Source organism: Rhinopithecus roxellana, chromosome 4 (assembly GCF_007565055.1).
Source record: "Rhinopithecus roxellana isolate Shanxi Qingling chromosome 4, ASM756505v1, whole genome shotgun sequence".
Taxonomy (NCBI): Eukaryota; Metazoa; Chordata; class Mammalia; order Primates; family Cercopithecidae; genus Rhinopithecus; species Rhinopithecus roxellana.
Window position 1 is genome coordinate 35,899,774 of NC_044552.1, and position 26,090 is coordinate 35,925,863.

At 48.0% G+C, this 26,090-nt stretch overlaps 2 protein-coding genes across 7 annotated transcripts in view; one reads left to right on the forward strand and one right to left on the reverse strand.

The window, feature by feature from the left end:
* Nucleotides 1–15,464, reverse strand: part of CCND3 (cyclin D3) — a 122,516-nt gene extending 107,052 nt beyond the window's left edge. For 2 of the 3 annotated variants that reach the window (XM_010369654.2, XM_010369653.2), the window contains exon 1: nt 13,611–14,111. In XM_010369654.2, the coding sequence (XP_010367956.2) occupies nt 13,611–14,000 (390 nt within the window). In that variant the 5' untranslated portion in view covers nt 14,001–14,111. Of the gene's footprint in view, nt 1–13,610; nt 14,112–14,747 lie in introns of those variants that run through there. The other variant, XM_010369652.1, reaches the window with a different exon arrangement.
* Nucleotides 15,465–15,572: 108 nt separating this feature from the next.
* TAF8 (TATA-box binding protein associated factor 8) overlaps nt 15,573–26,090 on the forward strand; it is a 46,614-nt gene continuing 36,096 nt past the window's right edge. For all 4 annotated transcript variants that reach the window (XM_010369655.1, XM_030929086.1, XM_030929087.1 and 1 more), the window contains exons 1-5: nt 15,573–15,631; nt 16,403–16,559; nt 20,867–20,965; nt 21,289–21,351; nt 22,741–22,865. In XM_010369655.1, coding sequence (XP_010367957.1) covers nt 15,587–15,631; nt 16,403–16,559; nt 20,867–20,965; nt 21,289–21,351; nt 22,741–22,865 — 489 coding nt within the window. In that variant the 5' untranslated portion in view covers nt 15,573–15,586. The remainder of the gene's footprint in view (nt 15,632–16,402; nt 16,560–20,866; nt 20,966–21,288; nt 21,352–22,740; nt 22,866–26,090) is intronic.

Here is a 26,090-nt window from a genome sequence, read left to right on the forward strand (position 1 = left end):
CACCATGTTAGCCAGGCTGGTCTTCAACTCCCGACTTTGTAACCCACCCACCTCGGCCTCCCAAAGTGCTGAGATTACAGGTGTGAGCCATCAGGCCTGGCCTAAAATTTCTTATTATTTATTTATTTATTTTTGAGACAGAGTCTTGCTCTGTCACCCAGGCTGGAGTGCAGTGGCCCAATGTTGGCTCTCTGCAACCTCTGCCTCCCGGGTTCAAGTGATTCTCCTGCCTCCGTCTCCCGAGTAGTTGGGATTATAGGTGTGCGCCACCACGCCCAGCTAATTCTTGTATTTTTAGTAGAGATGTGGTTTCACCATGTTGGCCAGGCTAGTCTTGAACTCCTGACCTCAAGTGATCCATCTGCCTCGGCCTCCCAAAGTGCTGGGATTACAGGTGTGAGCCACCATGCCTCGCCTAAAAATTATTTTATATATATATATATTAAAAAAAAATTTTTTTTTTGACACAAGGTCTCCCTCTGTCACCCAGGCTGGAGTGCAGTGGCACAATAACTGCTCACTGCAGCCTCCACCTCCCAGGCTCAAGCAATCCTCCCACCTCAGCCTCCTCCTGATCTACAGGCACACGCCACCAAGCCCGGCTAAGTTTTGGGTCTTTTGTAGAGACAAAATTTTGCCATGTTGTCCAGGCTGGTCTCCAACTCCTGGGCTCAAGTTACCTGCCCGCCTTGGCCTCCCAAAGTGCTGGGATTACAGGCATGAGCCACTGTGCCTGGCCGGTCCTCTCTTTTCTAATGAGATACCTGCCTGAGGCCAGATTTTCTTCATATATATTAATGAAAACATACTGCAACAGATTGAATCAGAAACTGATATGATAATCCAGGTGTCTTCTATTAAGTCAGGCATTAATGAGATTTGCAAAAACGTAAAACAAGGCTGTACTTCTCATTATTTTTGTTTTGGAAAATAGTTTTCATTTAAAAAAAAAATACAATGCTTATGGGTTTTTTTGTTTTGTTTTGTTTTGAGAGGGAGTCTTGTTCTGTGGTCCAGGCTGGAATGCAGTGGCGCGATCTCAGCTCACTGCAAGCTCCGCCTCCTGGGTTCATGCCATTCTCCTGCCTCAGCCTCCTGAGTAGCTGGGACTACAGGCGCCCGCCAACACACCCGGCTAATTTTTTTGTATTTTTTAGTAGAGACGGGGTTTCACTGTGTTAGCCAGGATGGTCTCGATCTCCTGACCTGGTGATCCGCCCGCCTCAGCCTCCCCAAAGTTCTGGGATTAAAGGAATGAGCCACCGCGCCCGGCCATTTTGTTTCTTTTTTTTTAGACGGAGCCTCACTCTGCCGCCAGGCTGGAGTGGAGTAGCATGATCTTGCCTCACTGCAACCTCCAACTCCCTAGTTAAAGCGATTCTCCTGCCTCAGCCTCCCAAGTAGCTGGGACTACAGGCACACACCACCACGCCCAGCTAATTTTTGTATTTTTAGTAGAGACGGGTTTCACCATGTTGGCCAGGATGGTCTTGATCTCCTGACCTCATGCTCCACCTGCCTCGGCCTCCCAAAGTGCTGGGATTACAGGTGTGAGCCACCGTGCCCGGCCAAAAAAAAAAAAAAATACAATGCTTATGTTAACATGCAATGAGTTTCTTATTGTTACTTTAAATAAATTAATATTTAAAATTTCTCATATCAAATTTTTTATTAGAAACAAAATATCAACAGGTATAGGGAGGGAGAAGTCAGAAGCTTATATTATTTATTCCAGGGAATGCCATGTTAGGTGCACCTATTAATAGGTATAACCTAAAAAACAAAAGTCCTGGCCAGGCGTGGTGGCTCACACCTGTAATCCCAGCACTTTGGGAGGCTGAGGCAGGCGGATCATGAGGTCAGGAGTTCAAGACCAGCCTGACCAACATGGTGAAACCCCGTCTCTAATAAAAATACAAAAATTAGCCAGGTGTGGTGGCACGCACCTGTAATCACAGCACTTTGGGAGGCTGAGGTGGGCAGATCATGAGGTCAGAAGTTCAAGACTAGCCTGACCAAAATGGTGAAACCCTGTCTCTAATAAAAATACATAATTAGCCGGACATGGCCACACATGCCTGTAATCCCAGCTACTCAGGAGGCTGAGGCACGAGAATCGCTTGAACCCAGGAGGCAGAGGTTGCAGTGAGCCAAGATCGCACTATTGCACTCCACCCTGGGCAACAGAGTGAGATTGCATCTCAAAGAAAAAAAAAAAAAGTTCTTTGGGATCCTCAAAAATTTTTCAGAATGTAAAGTGGTCCTGAGATCAGAAAGCTTAAAAATTGCTGCAGTAGACCTAATATGTCAGTCTCTAATATGCCCAATTTCCAAGGCTGGTTATCCAGTTCTTGGTATTCTTTACTCTCATTCACATTTTTACCTCTCAGTTCCATTGTGTTCCTGGATTTTTTTAACTATATGAGGGCAGGGTGCAGTGGCTCACATCTGTAATCCCAGCACTTTGGGTGGTTGAGATGTGCAGATCACTTGAGCCCAGGAGTTCAAGACCAGCCTGTGCAACATGGCAAAACCCTATCTCCACCAAAAATACAAAAAATTAGCTGGGCATGGTGGCTTGTGCCTGTGGTCCCAGACACTTGGGAGGCTGAGGTAAGATAACTGCTTGAGCCCAGAAGGCAGGAGCTGCAGTGAGTTGAGATTGTGCCACTACACTCTAGCCTGGGTGACAGAGTGAGACCCTATCTCAACTTAAAAAAAAAAAAAAATGCAAGAAGTGGTCATATCAAAAGTAATTATTGTTCTATAAATAATAGTGATTATAGAAATAACCACTAGTTCTTTTAGAAATAAGAAATAATCACGGCCGGGTGCAGTGGCTCAAGCCTGTAATCCCAGCACTTTGGGAGGCCGAGACGGGCGGATCACAAGGTCAGGAGATCGAGACCATCCTGGCTAACACGGCGAAACCCCGTCTCTACTAAAAATACAAAAAATTAGCCGGGCGAGGTGGCGGGCGCCTGTGGTCCCAGCTACTCAGGAGGCTGAGGCGGGAGAATGGCGTGAACCCGGGAGGCGGAGCTTGCAGTGAGCTGAGATCCGGCCACTGCACTCCAGCCTGGGCGACAGAGCAAGACTCCGTCTCAAAAAAAAAAAAAAAAAAAAAAAAAAAAAAAAAAAAAAAGAAAGAAATAATCACTAATACTATAGAAAAAGAATAAGAAATGTTTAATAACTGACATAGAAATAACATAAAAAATTATAATATGGCCTTCAGTAAAAAACTCAGAACATTCAGAAGAGTAAAAAGATCAAAAAGCAACCACCATTTAAAACTGCTCTGGAATAATTTCTAATCTAATCCATTCCTCTTTTATCTCCTCAAATGGCACCTTTGAGAAGAAATCCTGGTAAACCCATGCAAAAGCAACCACTCCTTTCTCCAGATTCCACAGCACTGTAGTTGAAACCTTTCTTGAGGCCCGGCTAGACCATAAAAGTATGCATACTGAATTCCTAAATGTGCATATTTAACAGTCATAAATTCAATTATATCTACTAGAAGAAACACCAACCAACCACGGAAACCTACGTACTATTTACATGATGTGATCCCTTCACCCAGGCTCAACATAATGCTTAACCAAAGACCAGATCCTGTGTTCCAACAAAAACTGGCCATGCTGGGGAATCTTAAGAGATGGAAGAGAACGTAAAAATCATGTATCCTGCGTTTTATGAGCAGTCTCTTTAAAATAGAGACTTTAATAGTAACTTTGATGTGTGTCTTGTTTTCACACTGACTTTGAACCCAACACTGCGTCCAATGTGGCTCCACTCCATGAAGAATGGACAAGTGTATGGTTCCGAGGCCTCTGAGACTCACAGATGTTGGATGAATATACCAGGTGACTGAGCCCAGGAGTCCTCAACCCATGTAGTCCTGTCCTCTGGACAGGGTATGTGGCATCCCCTTGGGACCAGGGCCGCCACCCATTGCTGGGTGAAGGCCTCGGGTGTCACTTGAAGGCCAAGGTGAGAGGTCCTGCACTAGGACCCAGCTGAACCACCTCTTCCAGACTTACACTCTCAGCTGCTGTCCTAATCCCACACTCCTCCCAAAGCCTGAGTCTCATACAAGAGCAAGGAAAGGAAAATGAGCGTTGGAGGGGGAGCTGGAGGAAAAGCTTGTTTGCACCATTGCGCAGTTGGGGTGGCTGTGGTTGGGCTGATTCAACCAGAGCTCCCCAGATAGGTTAGGGCCCAGCCCCACCTAGCAGAGCTCACATTCACCACCACCCACTCCTGCTTCCGGGCCGTGTGTGATACCTGACCTTCCTGCTGCGGCAGGGCTGGGGCACCCTTGCTCCTTACCTTCCACCTTCTTGGCTTAGTGGACATCCTAAAGCACTGGCCAGAAGGCACTGGGGGATCCAGGATGCTCTGGGCTTGCCCGGGGGGATTTGTGTCAACACCATCACACCTCCATGCATTCCTGCATGTCATGCACACAGGCAGTCAGGGGTCTACCGGTCTGCTCTACTAGTCCTGAGACTGTGTACACGACAATGTCTCAACAGGGAACCCAGTGTAATCTCACACTTGCCCTGGTAGGTGGATACACATGTGTGCAATATACACAGTATGCATGAAAAGTCTGAGCCGGGCACAGTGGCTCGCGCCTGTAATCCCAGCACTTTGGGAGGCTGAGGCAGGTGGATCACCTGAGGTCAGGAGTTCGAGACCAGCCTGGACAACATGACGAAACCCTATCTCTACTAAAAATACAAAAATTAGCTGGGTGTGGTGGCAGGAGCCTGTAATCCCAGCTACTCAGGAGGCTGAGGCAGGAAAATCACTTGAACCTGGGAGGTGGAGGTTGCAGTGAGCTGAGATCGCACCATTGCACTCCAGCCTGGGCAACAGAGCTAGACTCCGTCTCAAAAAAAAAAAAAAAACAAAAAAAACAAAAAAAAAGAAAAGTCTGACTGAGGTCAGAGTTATTTCAGCCACCACGCTCTCAATATGACCAGCTGTATGACTTTGGACTAGATACTTAACCTCTATGCCTCAGAGGCTTTATCTGCGAAATAAAAAACCTTGGCCAGGCGCAGTGGCTCATGCCTGTAATTCCAGCACTTTGGGAGCTAAGGCGGGTGGTTCTACGAGGTCAGGAGTTCAAGACCAGCCTGGCCAATATGGTGAAACCCCGTCTCTACTGAAAATACAAAAATTAGCTGGGTGTGGTGGTGGGTGCCTGTAAACCCAGCTACTCGGGAGGCTGATGGAGAGAATTGCTTGACCCCAGGAGGCGGAGGTTGCAATGAGCCGAGATCGTGCCACTGCACTCCAGCCTGGGTGACAGAGCAAGACTCCATCTCAAAAAACAAAAAACAAAAAACCCTCATAGGATATGTTTGTGAGGAATAGCTGAGAAATGGATTAATAAATATTCATACTTATTATAAACTGACTTACGTATAAATGGCATACAGGATATGGCAGCACTTACAGCAGCCCCTGGCACATGGAAGTGTCGTGTAAAGATGTGCTATTATCATCACCAACATCTTGAGTGCCATGTGTCTGGGAACACATGAGGATTCAGAGCAAAGCTACACAACAGATTCCCACAAGAAGCACCACAAATGACTCCTAGAACCTGTGTCAGAGGAAAGGCAGAGAAGAAACGGGGGGAGGGAAAACTTCTGAGGACCACCCAGGAGGCACCCAGCTCAAGTCCAGTGACTGTAAACAACGTTTTAAGAACCCAAGAGGCTGGGCCCAGGCCGGAAAAGGCTGTACCCTCGGAGATCAAGGGATGTGAGAGAAAAACTCAGCCAGGTCCTAGAGGTAGAAGTCAAGTCAATTTGAAGAAAACACAGAGTTCCCCCTAGGACCAGCAAGTACCAGTTGACTGGAAAGAAGGAACAGAAGGCCTGGAGAAACTAGAATGTTCTATGCCCTGGCCTACGCTCAGTCAACCAGTACATCTGAGGGCTTGTAACCCCAAGATCCTTTCTCACTGAGACGAAAATAGATGCCACATTTGAAGAGTCTCCAAGTTTGTGGTTCTACAGCAGACACCGCTTACAGAAAAGACAATGGAACTGGAAAGGAAAAGGCAGCCTTGCATCCTAGGGGCCTGCTGCCGGGAGGAAACAGCACTCCTCCCCTCTATAATCCAAAAACAGCTTTGTGATAGCCACTTGCCAAAGCAGAATAAACCTCCCCTGGGCCTTATTCCCAGTGGATTCCACAGCACCCAGCATGACAGAGCTTAACAAACCAGAGTTTAAAACTTTGCGAATAATAAACAGATGTCGTCCCAGGGACAGGCAGACTGGGGGCCCTCTGCGCCTCATGGTCCTGCCCCTGGCTGGTCCTCCCTCCTCCAGCTGGAGCCCAAGTTGGAGCTCAAGGTCTGCATCTGTCTGAGGCCCCTGCTCCAGTTTCCTTTCCCAGAACTCAGGGACCTCAGGGGAGGGGGCAGGGAGGAACAGCAGAGAGGGAAGAGAACAGAGAACAAGAGGGAGGGTGAGTTGGAGCAGAAAAAGCTGGGGCCAGAACTGGGAGTTTCTGGGACAGCCCCAGCTTCTAATATTCTGTCCAACTGTCTGACCACAGGCCATAACTTGTGGACCAATTTTTATTTTAGAAAAGAGGGTAACGGCCGGGCGCGGTGGCTCAAGCCTGTAATCCCAGCACTTTGGGAGGCCGAGACGGGCGGATCACGAGGTCAGGAGATCGAGACCATCTTGGCTAACATGGTGAAACTCCGTCTCTACTAAAAAATACAAAAAACTAGCCGGGCGAGGTGCGGGCGCCTGTGGTCCCAGCTACTCAGGAGGCTGAGGTGGGAGAATGGCGAGAACCCGGGAGGTGGAGCTTGCAGTGAGCTGAGATCCGGCCACCGCACTCCAGCCTGGGCGACAGAGTAAGACTCCATCTCAAAAAAAAAAAAAAAAAAAAGAAAAGAAAAGAAAAGAGGGTAACATGAAGCCATAGGTGGGATGGTGAGGAAAGAAACCAGGGCTGTCTCTTGGGATCTAGATGGCCCCATGTCCACCCTGAGGACCTCCACCTGGGAGACGATGATGCCCGTGATATGCTGATAATGACAGCAGCTATCACTCAAAGGACGTATGGCCTGCCCACCACTCAGCAGAGCTTTGTGTGCACTGCCTCACAATCCTATGGAAGTGTAGGCTTGGAAGTGTGTTTTTTTTTTTTTTTTTGAGAGGGAGTTCTGCTCTTGTTACCCAGGCTGGAGTGCAATGGCGCGATCTCGGCTCACTGCAACCTCTGCCTCCTGGGTTCAAGTGATTCTCCTGCCTCAGCCTCCTGAGTAGCTGGGGTTACAGGCACGTGCCACCACACCCAGCTAATTTTGTATTTTTAGTAGAGACGGGGTTTCTCCATGTTGGTCAGGCTGGTCGCGAACTTCTGACTTCAGGTGATCTGCCTGCCTCAGCCTCCCAAAGTGCTGGGATTACAGGAATGAGCCACTGCAACTGGCCGGAAGTCTGAATCCTGCAGTCTCTGTGCCTCACCTGTGCCTCAGTTTCCTTATGCATAAAAAGCAGAATAATAATGCCTCCCTCATGGTCTGCTGGGAGGATGCAAAAAGATACTTGACATATAGTAGGCATTCAACTAATATTGGTTATTATTAATTCTCACAATTACCCAGAGAGGTGGGGCTTATATTTATGCCCATTTTACAGACAAATAAACTTTCACATAGCCAGAAAGGAGCTGAGCTAGGACTCGAAGTGGGGTGGTTTGTCTATGAAGAACAGGCGCTCTCGACCACTCCATGACAGATGGCACAGATTAGTGGTTACATGCACAAACGTTACAGCCAAGTGGCTGAGTCAGACTTCCAGCTCAGTCACAGATGGGCTGTGTGTACAGAAGCAAGCTGCTAGACCTCTCAGTACCTTGGTTTGCTCACCTGCAAAATGGGTGTCTCTGGCCAGGCACAGTGGCCCACGCCTGTAATTTCAGCACTTTGGGAGGCCGAGGCAGGAGGATTGCTTGGGTCCAGGAGCGCAAGACGAGCCTGGGCAAAAGGGCGAAATCCCATCTCTGCAAAAAATTAGCTGAGCATGCCGGGCGCAGTGGCTCACACCTGTAATCCCAGCACTTTGGGAGGCCGAGGCAGGCAGATCACGAGGTCGGGAATTCAAGACCATCCTGGCCAACATGGTGAAACCCCATAAAAGATCCAAAAAATTAGCTGGGCGTGGTGGCGGGTGCCTGTAATCCTAGCTACTTGGGAGACTGAAGCAGGAGAATCACTTGAATCTGGGAGGCGGAGGTTGCCGTGGGCCAAGATCGTATCAATGCACTCCAGCCTGGGCAACAGAGTGAGATTCGGTTTCAAAAAAATAATTAAAAATTAGCTGAGCATGGTGGCGCCACGCCTGTGGTCCCAGCTACCCGGGAGGCTGAGATGGGGGAATCACCTCTGCCTGGGAAGTCAAGGCTGCAGTGAGCCGAGATCACGCCACTACACTCTAGCCTGGGTGACAAAGTAAGACCCTGTCTCAAAAAAATCAGGGTGTCCTTGCTCATTCTGGGCTCTGTCTCTGTGTCCCTGGAGGCCCAGTGGCTCTGTGCCTCTCTAAAGGTCTGAGGGGGCAGCAAGCAGATCTGGGCCAAGGATGGAGGTACCAGCAACCCTCTCCTTCCAGAGATAACCCCTCAGCCCTCAACTCAGGAAGGGCTGTCCTGGGGAATTTCACCCAGGATGGGAGAACTGGTCAGGCCACTGAGTGCAAATAGTTTCAGAGAGGTGGGGCCCTTGAGGCCCCTTCCGGGAGATGACACAGGTATGTCCTTTGAAGAGCATAAAAGGCCATGCCACATTAGTTACCCTGCTGGTTCACAGGGCCGTTGGCCTTGCCCTCTGCTCTGGACACATGGGGCCCTCTCTCTCAAAGGGAAAGGACAGTCAGGAAGGGGAAAGAGATGATGTGGAAGGAATCCCTGACCCGGGGACAGGTATATGCCCCAGAGTCGGAGGCTTGCACATTCTGGCTGGAGCCTGGACAAGACACAAGAGCACCTTTTATAGGGGCTTTGCTGGGTCAAAAGCAGTTCTCTGGGCCCCAGTGTGTAAATAGCTGGTGATGGGCTGGGAGCAGAGGCCCCTTGAAACCAGTCAGTGCCTGGAGAACCCGGCAAGGCTCTTCACCCAATCCAGCCATCCCGGGGTGACACACTGGGCAACAGCCCCACCTGGTGGACGATCAGGGACTACAATGCGCAGGGAGTATGGGAGAGCAAAGAATGACAAGAGGAAAGCAGGGGAAAAATCACAGCAGGGGTTTACAGGCAAAGGGGCTTTGAGGTCATCTTGCTGGCAGAGGCCCCTCTTACAGCATGCGCTCTAAGCCCCATGTGTTAGAAATTCTACGTTTTTTGAAAATCTGCCTCCACCAGTCCTGCTAACCCCCTACTTCAAGGCTTGGTAGGGCAACCTTTTAAATATTTGCATACAGCTACAGTATCCCTCCTAAATCTTCCCTTTTGGTGCAGCCTTCCAGAGTTTGACCTGACCTCTCACCTCCTGCATCTTTTTTTTTTTTTTTTTAACTTGGCTATCCTTTCTTTCTTTTCTTTCTTTTTTTGAGACGGATTCTCACTCTGTCACCCAGGCTGGAGCGCAATGGTGCGATCTTGGCTCACTGCAACCTCTGCCTCCCGGGTTCAAGCGATTCTTGTGCCTCAGCCTCCTGAGTAGCTGGGATTACAGGCGCATGCCACCAGGCCCAGTTTTTTTTTTTTTTTTTTTTTTTTTTTTTTTTTTTTTTTTTTGTATTTTTAGTAGAGATGGGGGTTTCACCATGTTGGTCAGGCTGGTCTCGAACTCCTGACCTCGTGATCCGCCCGCCTTGGTCTCCCAAAGTGCTGGGATTACAGGCATGAGCCACCGTCCCCGGTGGTTATCCTTTCTTAAATACATTAACTTCCAAGGAATCACTTCCAATTGTATCCCTCTCCCATACCAGCAGCAGCATTTAAAAAATCACTTTATATTTCAGCCTCCCTGTCTCAGTGTTTGATATATTAGGAAAGTCAATGCTCAGATTGAGAGTTAATTCATGAGTAAAAAGCCTAGACTTTGAAATCAGATAGAACCTTGTTCAAGTACAGGCTCTGCCACTTACTAGCTAAATCGCTTTGAGCAAGTTTGCCTTTCTGAGCCTCAGTTTCCTTTCCGCAAATTGGAGATAGAGGTGTTTACTACCTAGAGTTGTGGTGAATAAATATTAAATGAGACAGTACAGGTAAAACACCTAGGGACAGCTCCTGCAACACCATTCAGCTCCTAAGGGGCAATTACAGCCACATTCCTCTGAGTTTAAAGGTTGTAGGGAACGCTTTGGGGAAGAGAAAAGTGAAGGGGCCAAAGAAGGAGAAGAGACTTTCTGGAATTAGCCTTTCTCAACCAGCAGATGGGTAACTTGTTCCAATCTCATTTCTAGCAGTGTCTGTTGCCACCCCTAGAAAGGGGCAGGCCTTGACAGCTCTTTGAAACTTGAGGATTTAAAATTTAAATGTCTTTGAGGGCAAGATAAACACACCTACTGCTCAGCAGGGAAAGGGAAACTTGGCAGGGGCCCCAGAACTTTCCCCACCCCCAGCCCTCCCTAAACTTCCTCTTGTGGTTTTTCAAGAGTACAACCTGTTCTCCACAGCCAAGCCAGTGTCTAGGGCAGGGGGCCAGGGCGTGCCAAGGGCTCCGCTGCACCCCACCCTACCAGCGAGCGAGGGAGGAAGGTGCATGCGTGGGAGAAGGGCAGCATGAAGGTTTATCATTCTTAAGGTTCACATCCTGCTTACCTGTTTTCTCAGTGCAGCCACCCTCTACCCAGTTCCCACTCTTGACTCCCAGCATCAATACCCATGCCCCCAACACACACTCCTTTCTCAAAGACAGATGCACGAAGTGTAGGCAGAGAGGGACCACCTCAAGGCCTCCCCAGACCTGTCGGGAAGGCCCTTGTAAGAAATTTAAAAGCGTTTCAGAAAGAAGGTGGAAAAGGGGCTGGAATCCATGGAAACTGTCCTGTGCCCTTGCTTGCATCACCAGCATTAATCCCAGCCTGTCTGGAGGGACTGGGTAGGATACACGGATGCAGCTTTGGAAGCAGGAGCTGTGGGAAAGAGAGGTGTGAGCATCTTAAGCTTGCACCCACTCCTTAGCCATCTTCCTTACTCAGCTACCGAGCTGGAATGCACATCTAGAATGTGAGCATCTCTGCTATTCTTAATTCCCAACAAAAGAGGTGTCTTGGTTTCCCACATCCCCAGATTCTGGCACATCACGTCCAAGTTGAGAAGTTCTTTCTTGAATATAATCTTAGTTCATTCCTCCTGGTTTATTCACATTCCCCCTTTCCCTTTGAGTGAGGCTTACACAGGGGAAAACATTCATACATTTGTATGCACGCGCACGCACGCACGTGCACACACACATAGCCATCAGGAAAGGATACCAGCTCTGTGCAGTTCCCACAACCCTATTCCAGGCCTGCTGGGCTCACTGTAAACAGTACCAGCCTCATGGCTCAGCTAACAGATAGCTGTATCATCCAAGATACAGGACCACAGACTCCCTTTAGGAAACTCCTAAGTTCCTGGCTCAAGTGCACATTTTATGTGGTCAGTGAAGGAGGCAGGCTAGCCTAATGGTTAAGAATAAAGCCTCCCAGCTGGGCGCGGTAGCTCATGCCTGTAATCCCAGCACTTTGGGAGGCCAAGGCGGGTGGATCACAAGGTCAGGAGATCGAGATCATCCTGGCTAACACGGTGAAACCCTGTCTCTACTAAAAATACAAAAAAATTAGCCAGGCATGGTGGTGGACGCCTGTAGTCCCAGCTACTAGGGAGGCTGAGGCAGGAGAATGGCGTGAACCCAGGAGGCGGAACTTGCAGTGAGCTGAGATCACACCACTGCACTCCAGCCTGGGCGACAGAGCGAGACTCCATCTCAAAAAAAAAAAAAAAAAAAAAAAAAGAATAAAGCCTCCCAAATCAAGTGACCTGGGTTTAAATCCCAGCTCTGCCATTTGTTTCTTGTGTCTGAAGGAAGATTACTTATCTCCAGTGCCTGCGTTTCCTTGTCTATAAAATGGAGAGAATCCTAATGCCTACCTCATAGGACTATATTAGGAGGTTTAAATGAGATATGATCTCTAAATCACTTAGAAGAGTACCTGACAGTGTTATGTAACTGTTAGCTAGTATTCTGAGCCCTTGAGGGAAGAGGGAAGGGGAAGCCGGAAGGAGAAGATGCTTGGGACCATGGAGGTCATAATCTCAATGACTGGCATAGACTAGGACTCTGCTAGAATGATCAGAGAAGCTTTCAGTATTAAGTTCCAGGCAGAAGAAACTGTGATTTGATTACCATGACATCCCCAACAGCTGTGTGAATAGCCTGTGCAGATGGAGTATGGCCACAGCAAATGGGTGCTGAATGAATTCATAAATTGGTGTGTCAGTCATTTCCCAAAGGAGCCCTGGAATTGAACAGCCAGAAGAATCTGTGAGGAAGCAAAGGGAGATCCACTTCTCCATCCATGTCTGGTCCCAAAGAGAAATGAAGTGGTAGGCAGAGGGCAAGGACTCGTCAGAGGAAACGGTCTCAGAGTCCAGGGATGGGGAAGGGGTGCCCAGGATTGTGTGGACTGTCACATCACCCCCAGGTGGACCCTCCCGGCTGCACCCAGCTGGGAATTCCTGGGTTCTTGGGACCCAGCCCAGAAAATTGCCTTTTCTGGGACTCATCCTGTTCATTCCCTTGATGCTTAGACAGTGGATTAAAGGGAGCAGGAATTGTTTCTGGGTTGCCCCTATATTCCAGTGTCCAACACCACAGCTGGGGGTCAATCCAGCTCTGTGGAGTAAGTGCCCCCAAAGACTTCTATGCTTTTCATCCTTCTGAACCGAACTCAAATGTCCTTTTCTCTCTAAAGCCTTCCCAGTCACCCCAGCCAGTGCACTTGACGTCTATGTCTGTTCTGTGATCCATATTAGCTGTGGATAAATAACATCATTGCACCCTCAGCATTCCATATAATGCCAGGCACATAGTAGGTGTTCAACCAATGCAAATGAATAACTTAATGCTCCCTTAGTAACAGCAACCAATGTATTCAGTTATTCCTCTTGTTGACACTTCAAGAGACACAGAGGAGCCTAAGATCATCACCTATGTACCAATCAGACACCATTGAGGGGTTCCTCCCTCCAGTTTCACCCCGGTGCACTGGTCAGAGCACCCACAGACTCCCCATCCACACTGGTCTGCCCTCCTAGTGGCCTTCCACCCCATCTTTGAGGCACGAGAAGAGCAACAGCTCGGTAAAGCCACGGGGCTTCCAGATCAGCTGGAGGGGGTTGTGCCGATGTCTGTACATACAGACGGCTCAGGGCCTTTGGGGGTTTCTCCGCCCTTCAACTCCGTGCAGAACACCTCACTCAGTCGGAAAGTTAGCCAAGCTTTGGGTGCCAACTGGGAAGTGATGATGCGGCGACCCCGTTGACCCACCCGGCGCCGATCCCCAACGCATGGTCTGACATGCCTGAGTTGACATCCCATCTACCCCGGTTTCTCCAGCCCCCAAGCCTACCTCCTCGGCAGGTGAGCTCCCCGGAGCACCGACTGGGGTCGCCGGCGCTCTCTCCCGCCGCCTCTGGCGCCTGCCTTTGGGGAGTTGGGGTGGTCGCAACCACCAGCCACGAAGAGGGGATTGCACCTCTCTCCCCGGCGTCCGAACAGAGCCAGTCCCCACCCCTGCAGGGGCGAAGTGTTTACAAAGTCCGCGCAGCGCCGCCGATCCCGAGCAGTGCAGGAAGTGGGGAAGAGGGGGCGGAGGAGACAAAGGGGCTGGTGCTCTGCTCAGCCAAGTTTCAGTCCCCGGCCCGACCCCCCCCCCCCACCCCCTGCACATCCTCGGCGATACCAGGAGGCTCATCCGGCGCCGCACAACCCCGCCGGCAGCCCCAGCCCCACACGGCATAGGTGAGGGGGCGGGGCGCCACAGAGGCTCAGTGTGGGCGGCGGGCCGGGGCCGCACAGGTTCCCAGACCCCTGCCTCCCGGCGTTCGAAACTCCTCCACGTGCTATCCAGGAAGTAAACAAAATCATGAGGAGCGATTTCTTGTTCTTGAGACGGAGTCTCCCTCAGTCGCCCAGGCTGGAGTGCAGTGGCGTGATCTCGGCTCACTGCAGCCTCCGCCTCCCGGATTCAAGCGATTCTCCTGCCTCAGCCTCCGGAGTAGCTGGGACTACAGGCGCCCGCCAGCACGCCCGGCTAATTTTGTGTATTTTTAATAGAGACAGGGTTTCACCATGTTGGTCAGGCTGGTCTCGAACTCCTGACCTCAGGTGATCCACCCCCCTCGGCTTCCCAAAGTGCTGGGATTACAGGCGTGAGCCACCGCGCCTGGCCGATTTCTTGACTCTTACTACACGTCAGGCACTGTGACAGACCCTTTCTGTGTATCATCCCATCTTACCCCCAGTTTTACAGAAGAGGAAACTGAGACACACTGAGAATTAGGTCAAGTGCCCGAAGTACCATAGCTGGCTAGTGTTAGGATTCAAACCCAGAGTCTGCGTCCTGCTAGGCAACTGCAAATGGGGACGATTACGGTGCAGCCAGAGGGGCTGACAGGCCAGGTAGAAAACAACTGGCAGCCGCGGGCACCCCACGCCCTGGGAGTGAGGCGGCAACGGACAAGTCTCCTGCCCCACCCGGACTTGCCTCGCAAATACTTGCGGGTCGAGGGCGCGAAGGCAGCAGGATGCAGCGATAGACTTGGACTAGGTGGTCCGGACTCTACTTCCAAGTGGGCCATTGACAGGCTGGGCGGCCCTCAACACAAAATCGCGAGGCTGGATGCTCCAGGGTTTCCCAACATTACCCGCTCAGGAGAATCATCTGGGGAGCTCCTTAATGAGAAAGATTCCCAAGTCCCTCTTCCACAGAGTGAAGTCCTGGGATTGGGCTGGGCCCAGTCAGGTGTTGCTAATAATCAGACAAGTTTGGGAAACCCTGCGAGTGTAGTTGACCTCCTGGGTCCTTCCAGGAGTGTGCTCTTTATAGAAACCGATTTTCATATTAAAATAGGTTTCTTTTAACTCAGTGAAACCCAGCGCGTTTTCCCGGCTCACAACCAAGCCACTTAAGGCCCCACCACACTTCACTTTCAAAAGGTCACGTGAGGCGGGCGCGGTAGCTCACGCCTGTAATCCCAGCACGTTGGAAGGCCAAGGCCGAGGATTGTTTGAGCCCAGGAGTTCGAGACCAGCCTGGCCAACATGGCGAAATTCGGTCTCTACTAAAAATACAAAAACTAGGGGGGCGTGGTGGTGCCCGCCTGTAATCCCAGCTACTCCGGAGGCTGAGGCGGGAGGATCGCTTGAGCCCGGGAGGTGGAGGTTGCAGTGAACCGAGATCGAGCCATTGCACTCTAGCCTGGCAAACAGAGCAAGACTCTGTATCTAAAAAAAAAAAAACCAAGGGGCTCACGCCGCCCCGCCCCGCCCCGCGACTACAAGTCCCATCGCGCCCCGCGCTCGCGCACACTACGCCAGAGCAAGATGGCCGAGGCGGCGGCCACAGCTGGGGCCGGCGGCTCCGGAACGGTAAGGGCAAGAAGCGCGGACCCAGAGCCGAGAGAGTTTGGGTATCCTGCAACTTTCCCCTAGACTGAGCAAAAAGCTAGTCCCCATAAATCCAGCCCCATCATGAGCTCCAACTGGCGGAGGGTCTTTTCAGGCCGTACGCGCCCCCTCCCTCGGACTTGGCTACGGCCTCCGGAGTTGGCGGACCTGTGTCTTGATTGGCTCGTTCGCTGTTGGGGGTTGGGAACCCGGAACACCCCCTGATTGGTCTGAACATGCCGTTTTCGCCTTCTTATTGGCCAGCCAAAGTTGAAAGGCATTCCCGTTTCAAAATATTTAGCTTTCTTACTTTTTCTTGCTGTTTTCTTTTGCCCTCGTCGCCGTCACCTCTTGTTACTGTTTTCATTTTCCCTTTCAATGAAATGGTGTGAAGATGGGGGGCACAAGAGAGGGATCCTATTTTTTCTGGGGGACAGGTCTTAATCCCATCATGCATGTTTCTTCAGCTATGTATTCTAATAATCTGCTAAAGTAGAAAGTCAAAGACCTGCTATTTTATCTCATTGGGACCGTACGTTTTAGGTAGGCAGAGAAGTAGTTTCTGGATTTAAAGCACCTTGGGTGCTCAATTTTTACTCAGTTGGCCAAGATCTGTAAATCTAAACATTAAGCACTGATTTTTAAAATAAAAGTATTTAGTGAAAGAACTTTGTTTGCCATTGACCACGCATGAACTATGTGATTGCATCCTTCTCCTGTGGATGAAAATATTTCTGGGCTGCTGATTCACAGAGATCGGGAAGTAAACAGTCCACTAACCCTGCCGATAACTATCATCTGGCCCGGAGGAGAACCCTGCAGGTGGTTGTGAGCTCCTTGCTGACAGAGGCAGGGTTTGAGAGTGCCGAGAAAGCATCCGTGGAAACGCTGACAGAGATGTTGCAGAGCTGTGAGTACACGGAAACACTAGTCCTTGGAGTCAACCCCAACATCAGTTCTGTGCCCTGCTTTGTGATAGTGTTTGAGAGAATTTAAGAAAAAGATAAACTTTTTTCTTAAGAGGGAAGAAAAAAAATTTTTTTAATGTAAAAAGTTGAGAAAAGAGCATAATGGGCCAAGCGCGGTGGCTCACACCTGTAATCCCAGTACTTTTGGAGGCCGAGGTGGGTGAATCACCTGAAGTCAGTTCAAGACGAAACCCCATCTCTACTAAAAAATACAAAAAAAAAAAAAATTAGCTGGGCGTAGTGGCTGGTGCCTGTAATCCCAGTTACTCGGGAGGCTGAGGCAGGAGAATTGCTTGAATCTGGGAGGCAGAGGTTACAGTAAACTGAGATCGCGCTACTGCACTCCAGCCTGTGAGGCTCCGTCCCCAACAAAAACAACAACAAAAACAGAAAAGAGCATAATGAAGTGACTTACAGGCTTTAGAATCAGATAGACTTGGGTGTACATCATCACTCTGTGACTTAATAGCTTGGGCAAGCCACTGAGTAGTCTCCTGAACCTCAATTTCCTCATTTGTGAAATGAGATAACAGTTTGTACCTCATGGAGTTGCGAATATAAGTGAGATGTATATATAAAACATTCAGTGCTGGGGAGATTATAAGCTCTTGGTGAGTTATGGGTGCCCTTAAGGACTTTTGTTGGGGAGTCAGGACTAATTCCCCATGCAATAGCTATCATCACATTATGTAATCAAATGCTAGATTGTGTGATACAAAGAATGAAGAGGAAAAGCCACTTTTTTTTTTTTTTTTGAGACAGAGTTTCACTCTGTTGCCCAGGCTGGGGTGCTGCAGTGGCACAATCTCAGCTTACTACAGCCTCCACCTCCTGAGTTCAAGCAATTCTTCTGCCACAGCCTCCCAAGTAGCTGGAATCATAGGCATGCACTACCACGCCTGGCTAATTTTTGTATTTTTAGTAGAGACAGGGTTTCACCGTGTTGGCCAGGCTGGTCTCAAACTCCTGACCTCAGGTGATCCGCCCACCTCGGTCTCTCAATGTGCTAGAATTACAGACGTGAGCCACCGCACCCAGCTGAAAAGCCACTTTTAAAAGGAAATGTGTTGAGATTTAGAAGCCCAGGTGTGGTCTTACAGAGGCTTTTCTGCATGTACAACATATTTCCCTGTTTAGGACTTTTGGGGGATGGGATAGGATGAGGGTTGGAAGTATTTACAGTGTTTCTTAGGGATCAACAACTATGAAAGGAAGTAGGAGAACGGTTTGGGCAGAGGGAGATGTGGAGTGCAATACAGGCCAAACAAAGAACTGGACAACTTAGCCGGGAACCCTGGAGCATTATTGCCCATCAAGCTGAAAAGGCCCTGCCTTTATACTCAGGTCTTGATCAAACACTAGATGTGGGCTACCCCAAGAAGGGTGATCTTGGGCAAAGTAGTTCTCTGCAGCTGATGTTTGGCACTTTTAAATACCAAATGTTTTCCTAAAGCAGTGATCTCAATCATTTTGGCTTCAGAACTCCTACATTTATTCATTTAGAGATGGGGTCTCGCTGTGTTGCCCATGCTGGCCTCAAACTTCTGGACCCAAGCCTCCCACATAGCTGGGACTACAGGCATGTGCCACCATGCCCAGCTCTCAGAATCCCTTTATGTTAATAAACATTGAGGACCCCAAATAGCTTTTGTATATGTGTATTTGCCACGTTAGAAAAAACAAATTTTGGGACTGGGCGTGGCGGCTCACACCTGTAATTCCAGCACTTTGGGAGGCTGAGGTGGGTGTATCGCCTGAGGTCAGGAGTTTTGAGACCAGCCTGGCCAACATAGTGAAACCCTGTCTCTACTAAAAATACAAAAAATTAGCTGGGTGTGGTGGTGGGTACCTGTAATTCCAGCTACTCGGGAGGCTGAGGCGGGAGAATTGCTTGAACCCAGGAGGTGGAGGTTGCATTGAGCCAAGATCACACCATTGTACTCCAGCCTGGGCAACAAGAGCGAAACTCCGTCTCAAAAAAAAAAAAAAGAAGAAGAAAAGGAAATTTCGAAAATAAGAATGTACAATTACATATTCTGTTACTCATCAGACCCATGATGTCATCATAAGTCACATAGACTCAGGAAAACCACCTGAGAGAATGAGAGTGAAAAAGTCAAATAATGACTTAATTTTATTATGAAAATAGTTTTGACCTGTGTGGACTTTAGAAGAGATTTTGGGGCCTATCACAGGTTCCACTACTTTTTGAACTTTATCCTAAAGGAATGAATTAATAGTTCCCAAGAGATAAGAATGCAGTTCTTGGAACAGTCTTGGAATTTAGAGTTTAAAAATCATGTCTAGAGGCTGGTATTAGTGACTTGCTCAGGGTAGCAGGGGAGTTGGTGGTAGGTCTCCTGTTAGACACCCTGCCCTGTCAAGCACCACTCACTTTTATTTTCTGAGCCACTGGGCCCCTAGAGCAGGAGTTCTTTACCTTTTGAGGCCCCTTTGTACATTTGATAAAATCTGTGGACCCATTCCCCAAAAAATGCTTTTTATGTGTGTAAAATTCAACACAGCTTCAGGGTATTCGTGAAACCTCCCTTCCGCCTTGGAAGCTCATTCACAGAGCCGAGCTTCAAAACTCCATCTTAGAAACCTTCCTTTTCCCCAAAGGACTTTAATGTGACACTTTTTTTTTTTTTTTTTGAGATGGAGTCTCACTCTGTCGCCCGGGCTGGAGTGCAGTGGCCCGATCTCAGCTCACTGCAAGCTCCGCCTCCCAGATTCACGCCATTCTCCTGCCTCAGCCTCCCGAGTAGCTGGGGCTACAGGCGCCCGCCACCTCGCCCGGCTAGTTTTTTGTATTTTTAGTAGAGACGGGGTTTCACCGTGTTAGTCAGGATGGTCTCAATCTCCTGACCTCGTGATCCGCCCGTCTCAGCCTCCCAAAGTGCTGGGATTACAGGCTTGAGCCACCGCACCCGGCCTAATGTGACTCTTAAATAGAGGTTCAGCTTCAGGCAGAAGAAACAAAAATTGCCCATCAGAGAATAAGACCTTTTTGTGTGTGGGTGGTGAGATATACATAACCAAATTTATCATTTTAACCATTTTTAAGTGTACAATTCAGTGGTATTAAGTACATTCACAATGTTGTGCAACCATTCACAGTATTTCCAGAACTTTTTCATCATTCTAAACAGAAACTCTGTAAACATAAACAGTAATTCCTCATTCTTCCTCCCCCTCCATTCCCTGGTAACTTCTAATCTACTTTTCGTCTCTGGATACCTCATGTATGTAGAATCTTTATTTGTCTTTTTGTGTCTGCCTTATTTCACTTAACATAATGTTTTCTTTTCTTTTCTTTTCTTTTCTTTTTTTGAGATGCAGTCTCGCTCTGTTTCCCAGGGCTGGAGTGCAGTGGTGCAATCTCGGCTCACTGCAACCACCTCCACCTCCCAGATTCAAGCGATTCGCAGCTTCCTGAGTAGCTGGGATTACAGGTGTGTGCCACCTCACCTGGCTAATTTTTTAAATTTTTGGTGGAGATGGGGTTTTGCCATGTTGGCCAGGCTGGTCTTGAACTCCTGACCTCAAGTGATCCACCTGGCTCAGCCTCCCAAGTGCTGGGATTACAGGCATGAGCCACCACACCTGGCCTTAGCATAATGTTTTCTTTTTTTTTTTTTTTCGAGAAGGCGTTCTCACTCTGTCGCCCAGGCTGGAGTGCAGTGGTGCAATCTCTGCTCACTGCAACCTTCCCCTCCTGGGTTCAAGCTATTTCTCATGTCTCAGCCTCCCGAGTGGCTAGGATTACAGGCACCTACCACCACGCCTGGCTAATTTTTGTATTTTTAGAAGAGGTGGGATTTCGCCATGTTGGTCAGGTTGGTCTCAAACTCCTGACCTCAGGTGATCCACCCACCTCAGCCTCCCAAAGTGCTGGGATTACAGGCCTGAGCCACCACACCTGGCCTAGCATAATGTTTTCAAAGTTCATCTATGCTATAACATTACCAGAATTTCCTTCTTTTAAAGGCTGGATAATACTCCATTGTGTGTATATAGCACATTTTGTTTGTTCATTCACCTGTTAATGGACACTGGGTTGTTTCTACCTTTTGGCTATAGTGAATCATGCTGCTGTGAACATTGGTGTACTAGTAGCTGTTTGAATCCCTGCTTTCAATTCATTTGGGTATATACCTAGGAGTGGAATTGTTGGCTCATCTGGTAATTCTATGTTTAACTTTCTGAGGAACTGAGAATAAGTTTTATGCCTTTAATCCCCTCTTAGACATTTCAGAAATTGGGAGAAGTGCCAAGTCTTACTGTGAGCACACAGCCAGGACCCAGCCCACACTGTCAGATATCGTGGTCACACTTGTTGAGATGGGTGAGTATACCTTCAGTTTCCAGTTCTTCGATGCAGCTGGAGAGAGGAGTTCCTAGGAGTCAGGCATGTCTGCTAAGTGTTCTTGGTTTCCCTCATGGTTCTCTTGATTTGCTTTGAGCTTGAGAGAGTTATCAAGAGAGATTCCTCTGAACACATCTAAGAGGCCTCATGATTCCCTGTTGGGGAATTCTGCCAGAGCTTCTTTTGCGTGACTGCGAGGTCACTGAGTTGAGAGTTTAAGCCATTTGTCCATAATACTACTATTCTTTCTGTATTCAATATCCAGTGGTCTGGGCAGTGATTTTTGTTTTCCTGTCTCTTAGGTTTCAATGTGGACACTCTCCCTGCCTATGCAAAACGGTCTCAGAGGATGGTCATCACTGCTCGTAAGTGACTTTGAACTGAGGTACTTAGCAATTTATCAATTCATGCTTGTGGAATGAAGTAATTGAATATGGTAGGGATTGGATTAGTAGCTACTTCCTTGTTGCAGGCTCTCTTCCAATGTTTGGGGCTACCTACAATATAATCTTTATTTGGGCTAGTGGGATTAGCATGTGAAATTCAGTCACCAAAAGGTAAACCATCTTTGAGATACTGCTGTGTTTCTTGTGCTCTAGCCCCAGAAGGGCAAATGATGCTGCTTGGAAAAAATGAAAGTTCTTGTTCTCCTTAGATTAAGGGTTGGTACATCGTGGACTATGGGCCAAATGCAGCCTGCCTCCTGTTTTTGTAAATAAAGTCTTATCGGAATGCACCCATATTTACTTATTATCTGTGGTTGTTTTCGTGCTATATTGGCATAGTTTAGTTGTAGAGACTATACCACATGCAAAACCTAAAGTATTTATTATATGGCCCTTTACACAAAGTTTGATGACCTCTACTTTAAGTAAAACTGGGTGCCATAAGCTGAGTGGCGAGTAACCAGTTTGGGCTTGTAGGACCTGGAGAGAATTAACTGGATTTCTTTTCTTTTCTTTTCTTTTTTTTTTTTTTTTTTTTTTCCGAGATGGAGTCTCGCTTTGCTGCCCAGACTGGAGTGCAGTGGCACAATCTCGGCTGACTACTGCAACCTCTGCCTCCCAGGTTCAAGCTATTCTGTCTCAGCCTCCCAAGTAGCTGAGATTACAGGTGCCCGCCACCACACCTGGCTAACTTTTATATTTTTAGTAGAGGCAGGGTTTTACCATGTTGGACAGGCTGGTCTTGATCTCCTGACCTCGAGTGATCCGCCCACCTCAGTCTCCCAAAGTGCTGGGATTACAGGCGTGAGCCACCGCAGCCGGCCTGGATTTTTTCTTTAAAGTCACTTTTTTCATGTTGGTATTTTTTTAAAAAACTCCCTCTCAACATAGCAGGGGAAGGTGCCATTTTCAATCCCCTCTTGTTATCATTAAGCTCACACTTACTGTCCCCAGCTCATTGTTCCTTTTTGTTATCCAAGGTCTGTGAAAAGAGAACCAGCAGCCCATGTAACTTGCGTAGCTCCTCAGCATGCTGTTTTACGTAGTTACTGTGGCCATAGCCATCCGCCTCTACCTAAGAGGCTTGTGGGCAGATTGTTGTCAAAGGGAATGTCAACCAAGATTAGCCAGCAGGGCTGGGCATTGTAAGCCATCAAAGACCTTTTATTGATCGAAATACAAAATGCAACTTGTTTAGAAAATTGAGGTCTGGCATTTTTTTGAGAAAAGGAGGCTTTGGGGGGAGACCATAATCTATAGAAATCAGGGTCTTGGGTGGAGGGGTAATCAGTTGTGACTCTGTTGCAGCTCCGGTGACCAATCAACCAGTGACCCCCAAGGCCCTCACTGCAGGGCAGAACCGACCCCACCCGCCGCACATCCCCAGCCATTTTCCTGAGTTCCCTGATCCCCACACCTACATCAAAACTCCGGTGAGTGTTGAAGCCACACTGGGGCGGTGTGTGGTGTAAAGCACGGAGTCAGTTCCTACCGACTGTCACGCGGCAGAATCCAGTCCAAAAGTTTGTTGATGAAAGGGTGGTTCAAAACTCAGAATGTGGCCAGGCACGTTGGCTCACATCTGTAATCTGAGCATTTTAGGAGGCCGAGGCAGGAAGATCACTTGAGCCCAGCAGTTCAAGACTAACCTGGGCAGCAGAGGAAGACCCTGTCTCATTTGAGAAAGAAAGAAAGAAAGAAAGAGAGAGAGAGAGAGAGAGAGAGAGAATTCAGATTATCTTTCCTCATTGAGAAACAATTTGGCAAATGTTTACCAGCTAAAGTGTAATTAACAAAGAGATTGAAGCTGACCCCAGTATTACCTGTCCTACTAAAACACAAAAGTACATAGCCACATAGGAACAAGTCTGAAAAGGTATTCCACTAAATGTTCATAGTAATTTTTGGTTGAGATTTTAGGTAATTTTGTTTTGTGTTTACTTTTCTGAGTTTTCCAAATTTTCTATAATAGGAAAATTATTTTTTCCATTGGGGGAAAAGTTAGTTTAAAAATATTTAGTAACGGCCAGGAGCAGTGGCTCATGCCATTAATCCCAACACTTTGGAAGGCCAAGGCAGATGGATCACCTGAGGTCAGGAATTCGAGACCGGCCTGGCCAACACAGTAAAACCCTGTTTCTACTAAAATTACAAAAATTAGCTGTGCATGGTGGCATATACCTGTAGTTCCAGCTACTCAGGAGGCTGAAGCAGGAGAATCAAACCTGGAAGGCAGAGGTTGCAGTGAGCTGAGATTGCGCCACTGCACTCCAGCCTAGGCAACAGAGCAAGACTCTGTCTCACAAATAAATAAATAAAAATTAGTAATGATAATGAAATGGAACTTATCACTCTGAGCTCTAGGTCTGAATGAGAAGAAGATGAGTTATCCTCTGTGGTTTGAGTGTGTTCTAATTTGCCTGAATGGCAGTTTTGCCTTCGGTTGGGAAGGTGTTCTCCCACACTTCCTTTGCTTCTGCCTCCATACCATATAGTGATGGCCATCGTGCGGGCTGCTTTGGCAAGCCCTCATGTCCTCTGGGCATTTCTCCACACCTCAGGGTGGGGGAGAGGGGAATAGTAGCTGCCCAGCTAATGCAACATAGCCCTTGCCCTTGCCCTTGATCAGATCTCTCTATTAGTTCCCTGGGCTGCTGTAATAAAGTGCCACAAACCAGGTAACTTAGAACAACAGAAATTTATTGTCTTACCATTCTGGAGGCTAGAAGTCTAAAATTAAGGTATCATGCTCCCTCTGAAACCTATAGGGGAGTCCCTCCTTGCATCTTCCTAGCTTCTGGTGATTGGCCAGCATTCTTTGGCGTTTCTTGGCTCATAGGTGCATCACTCCAGCTTTCTGTCTTCACATGGCACTCTTTTTTGTGTGTGGTGGCAGGGGCAGCGGGGGAGACTGGAGTTTTATTATTACTCAAATTAGTCTTCCTGAGCATTCGGGGAGCAGAGTTTTTAAGGATAATGTGGTAGGTTAGGGGAAGCCAGTGAGCCAGGAGTGCTGATTGGTCAGAGATGAAGTCATAGGGACTCAGGGCCAGGCAAGGTGGCTCGTGCCTGTAATCCCAGCACTTTGGGAGGCCAAGGCGGGGGAATCATTAGGTCAGGAGATCGAGACCATCCTGGCTAACACGGTGAAACACCGTCTCTACTAAAAATACAAAACATTAGCCGAGCATGGTGGCAGGTGCCTGTAGTCCCAGATACTCAGGAGGCTGAGGCAGGAGAATAGCATGAACCTGGGAGGCAGAGCTCGCAGTGAGCCAAGATTGTGCCACTGCACTCCAGCCTAGGCAACGGAGCAAGACTCCGTCTCAAGGAAAAAAAAAAAAAAAATCATAGGGACTCAGAGCTGTCTTCTTGCACTGAGTCAGTTCCTGGGTGGGAGCCACAAGATCAGATGAGCCAGTTTATGGATCTGGGTGGGGCTAGCTGATCCATCAAGTCCAAGATACCTCAAGCACTCACTGATCTTAGGAACAGTTTAGGGAGGGTCAGAATCTCGTAGCCTCCAGCTGCATGACTTCTAAACCATAATTTCTAATCTTGTGGCTAACTACAAAGGCAATCTAGTCTCCAGGCAAGATGGAGGTCTGCTTTGGGAAAAGGAGTGTCTTTGTTTAACTCTAAACTAAGTTTCTCCCAAAGTTAGTTTAGCCTACGCCCAGAAATGAGCAAGGACAGCTTGGAGGGTAGAAGCAAGATGAAGTCAGTTCAGTTAGATCTCTTTCACTGTCTCGCCATAATTTTGCAAAGGTGGTTTCAGTCCTTCCCTTAGGGTTTTAATAACACCTTAATCTTAAGGTGTAGGCTATGAAGATGGGAAAAGGCCATCGATTGCTCTGGCTTCTTCCTGCTGGCAGGGGACATTGTGGGAATGGGAGTGAACCCCAAGGTGAGAAGAGTGGAACTGGTTTGCAACTGTCTGAGTGTACTCATGCAGGCCTGGCTGGGCGTTCATGGCTTGCATGGCACAAACATTAGCACTCTATATAGTTTTACTACAGTGTTTAAGTGAAACAGCCCACTATAAGGTAAATAACGAGTCCTTGGATGAGGAGTACAATTCCCAATTTTAAAAACAAAGATTTGAAAGCACTAGTCTGGGGACTTCTAACCCACAAAGAATTTAGAATTTAGTCTAAACTGCAGAAAAAACGCCAAGAACAGCTAACAACAGTGTACTATAGTTTTTCTTTTGAAGCATAATTTTTCTCTCTCCAGTCCCCATTTTTATTAAAAGCAAATCATGATACACTGATTTGTTTACAAAATAAACTTTAGTCTTACTGTACTTGGCCCAATTGTTTGCATAAAGTGCAGCAAGAATAATTATTTTTCACTTAGACTTTTTAAATTTGCTTTGATAGAACTCTGTTCCATGAAAAATCTCAGATAAGACTTTTTCAAAGCAAGCCCAGCCATGGGTTTGTACCCTCAGATACCTATGAGTTGGGCAAATTTCTCTCCTATTGAGGTCCCAAGATAGCTTGGGGTTCTTGAACCTGTTTGAAAGTGACATTCTTTACTTACCACAGGTCAGGAACCTTGTACAGAGACTCTGTGTGGACAGGGTATAAGGCCAGATTCCCCAATGGACTTTAATTGGCTATATAAGTCATCTTTGATTCTTTAAAGAAAGCATG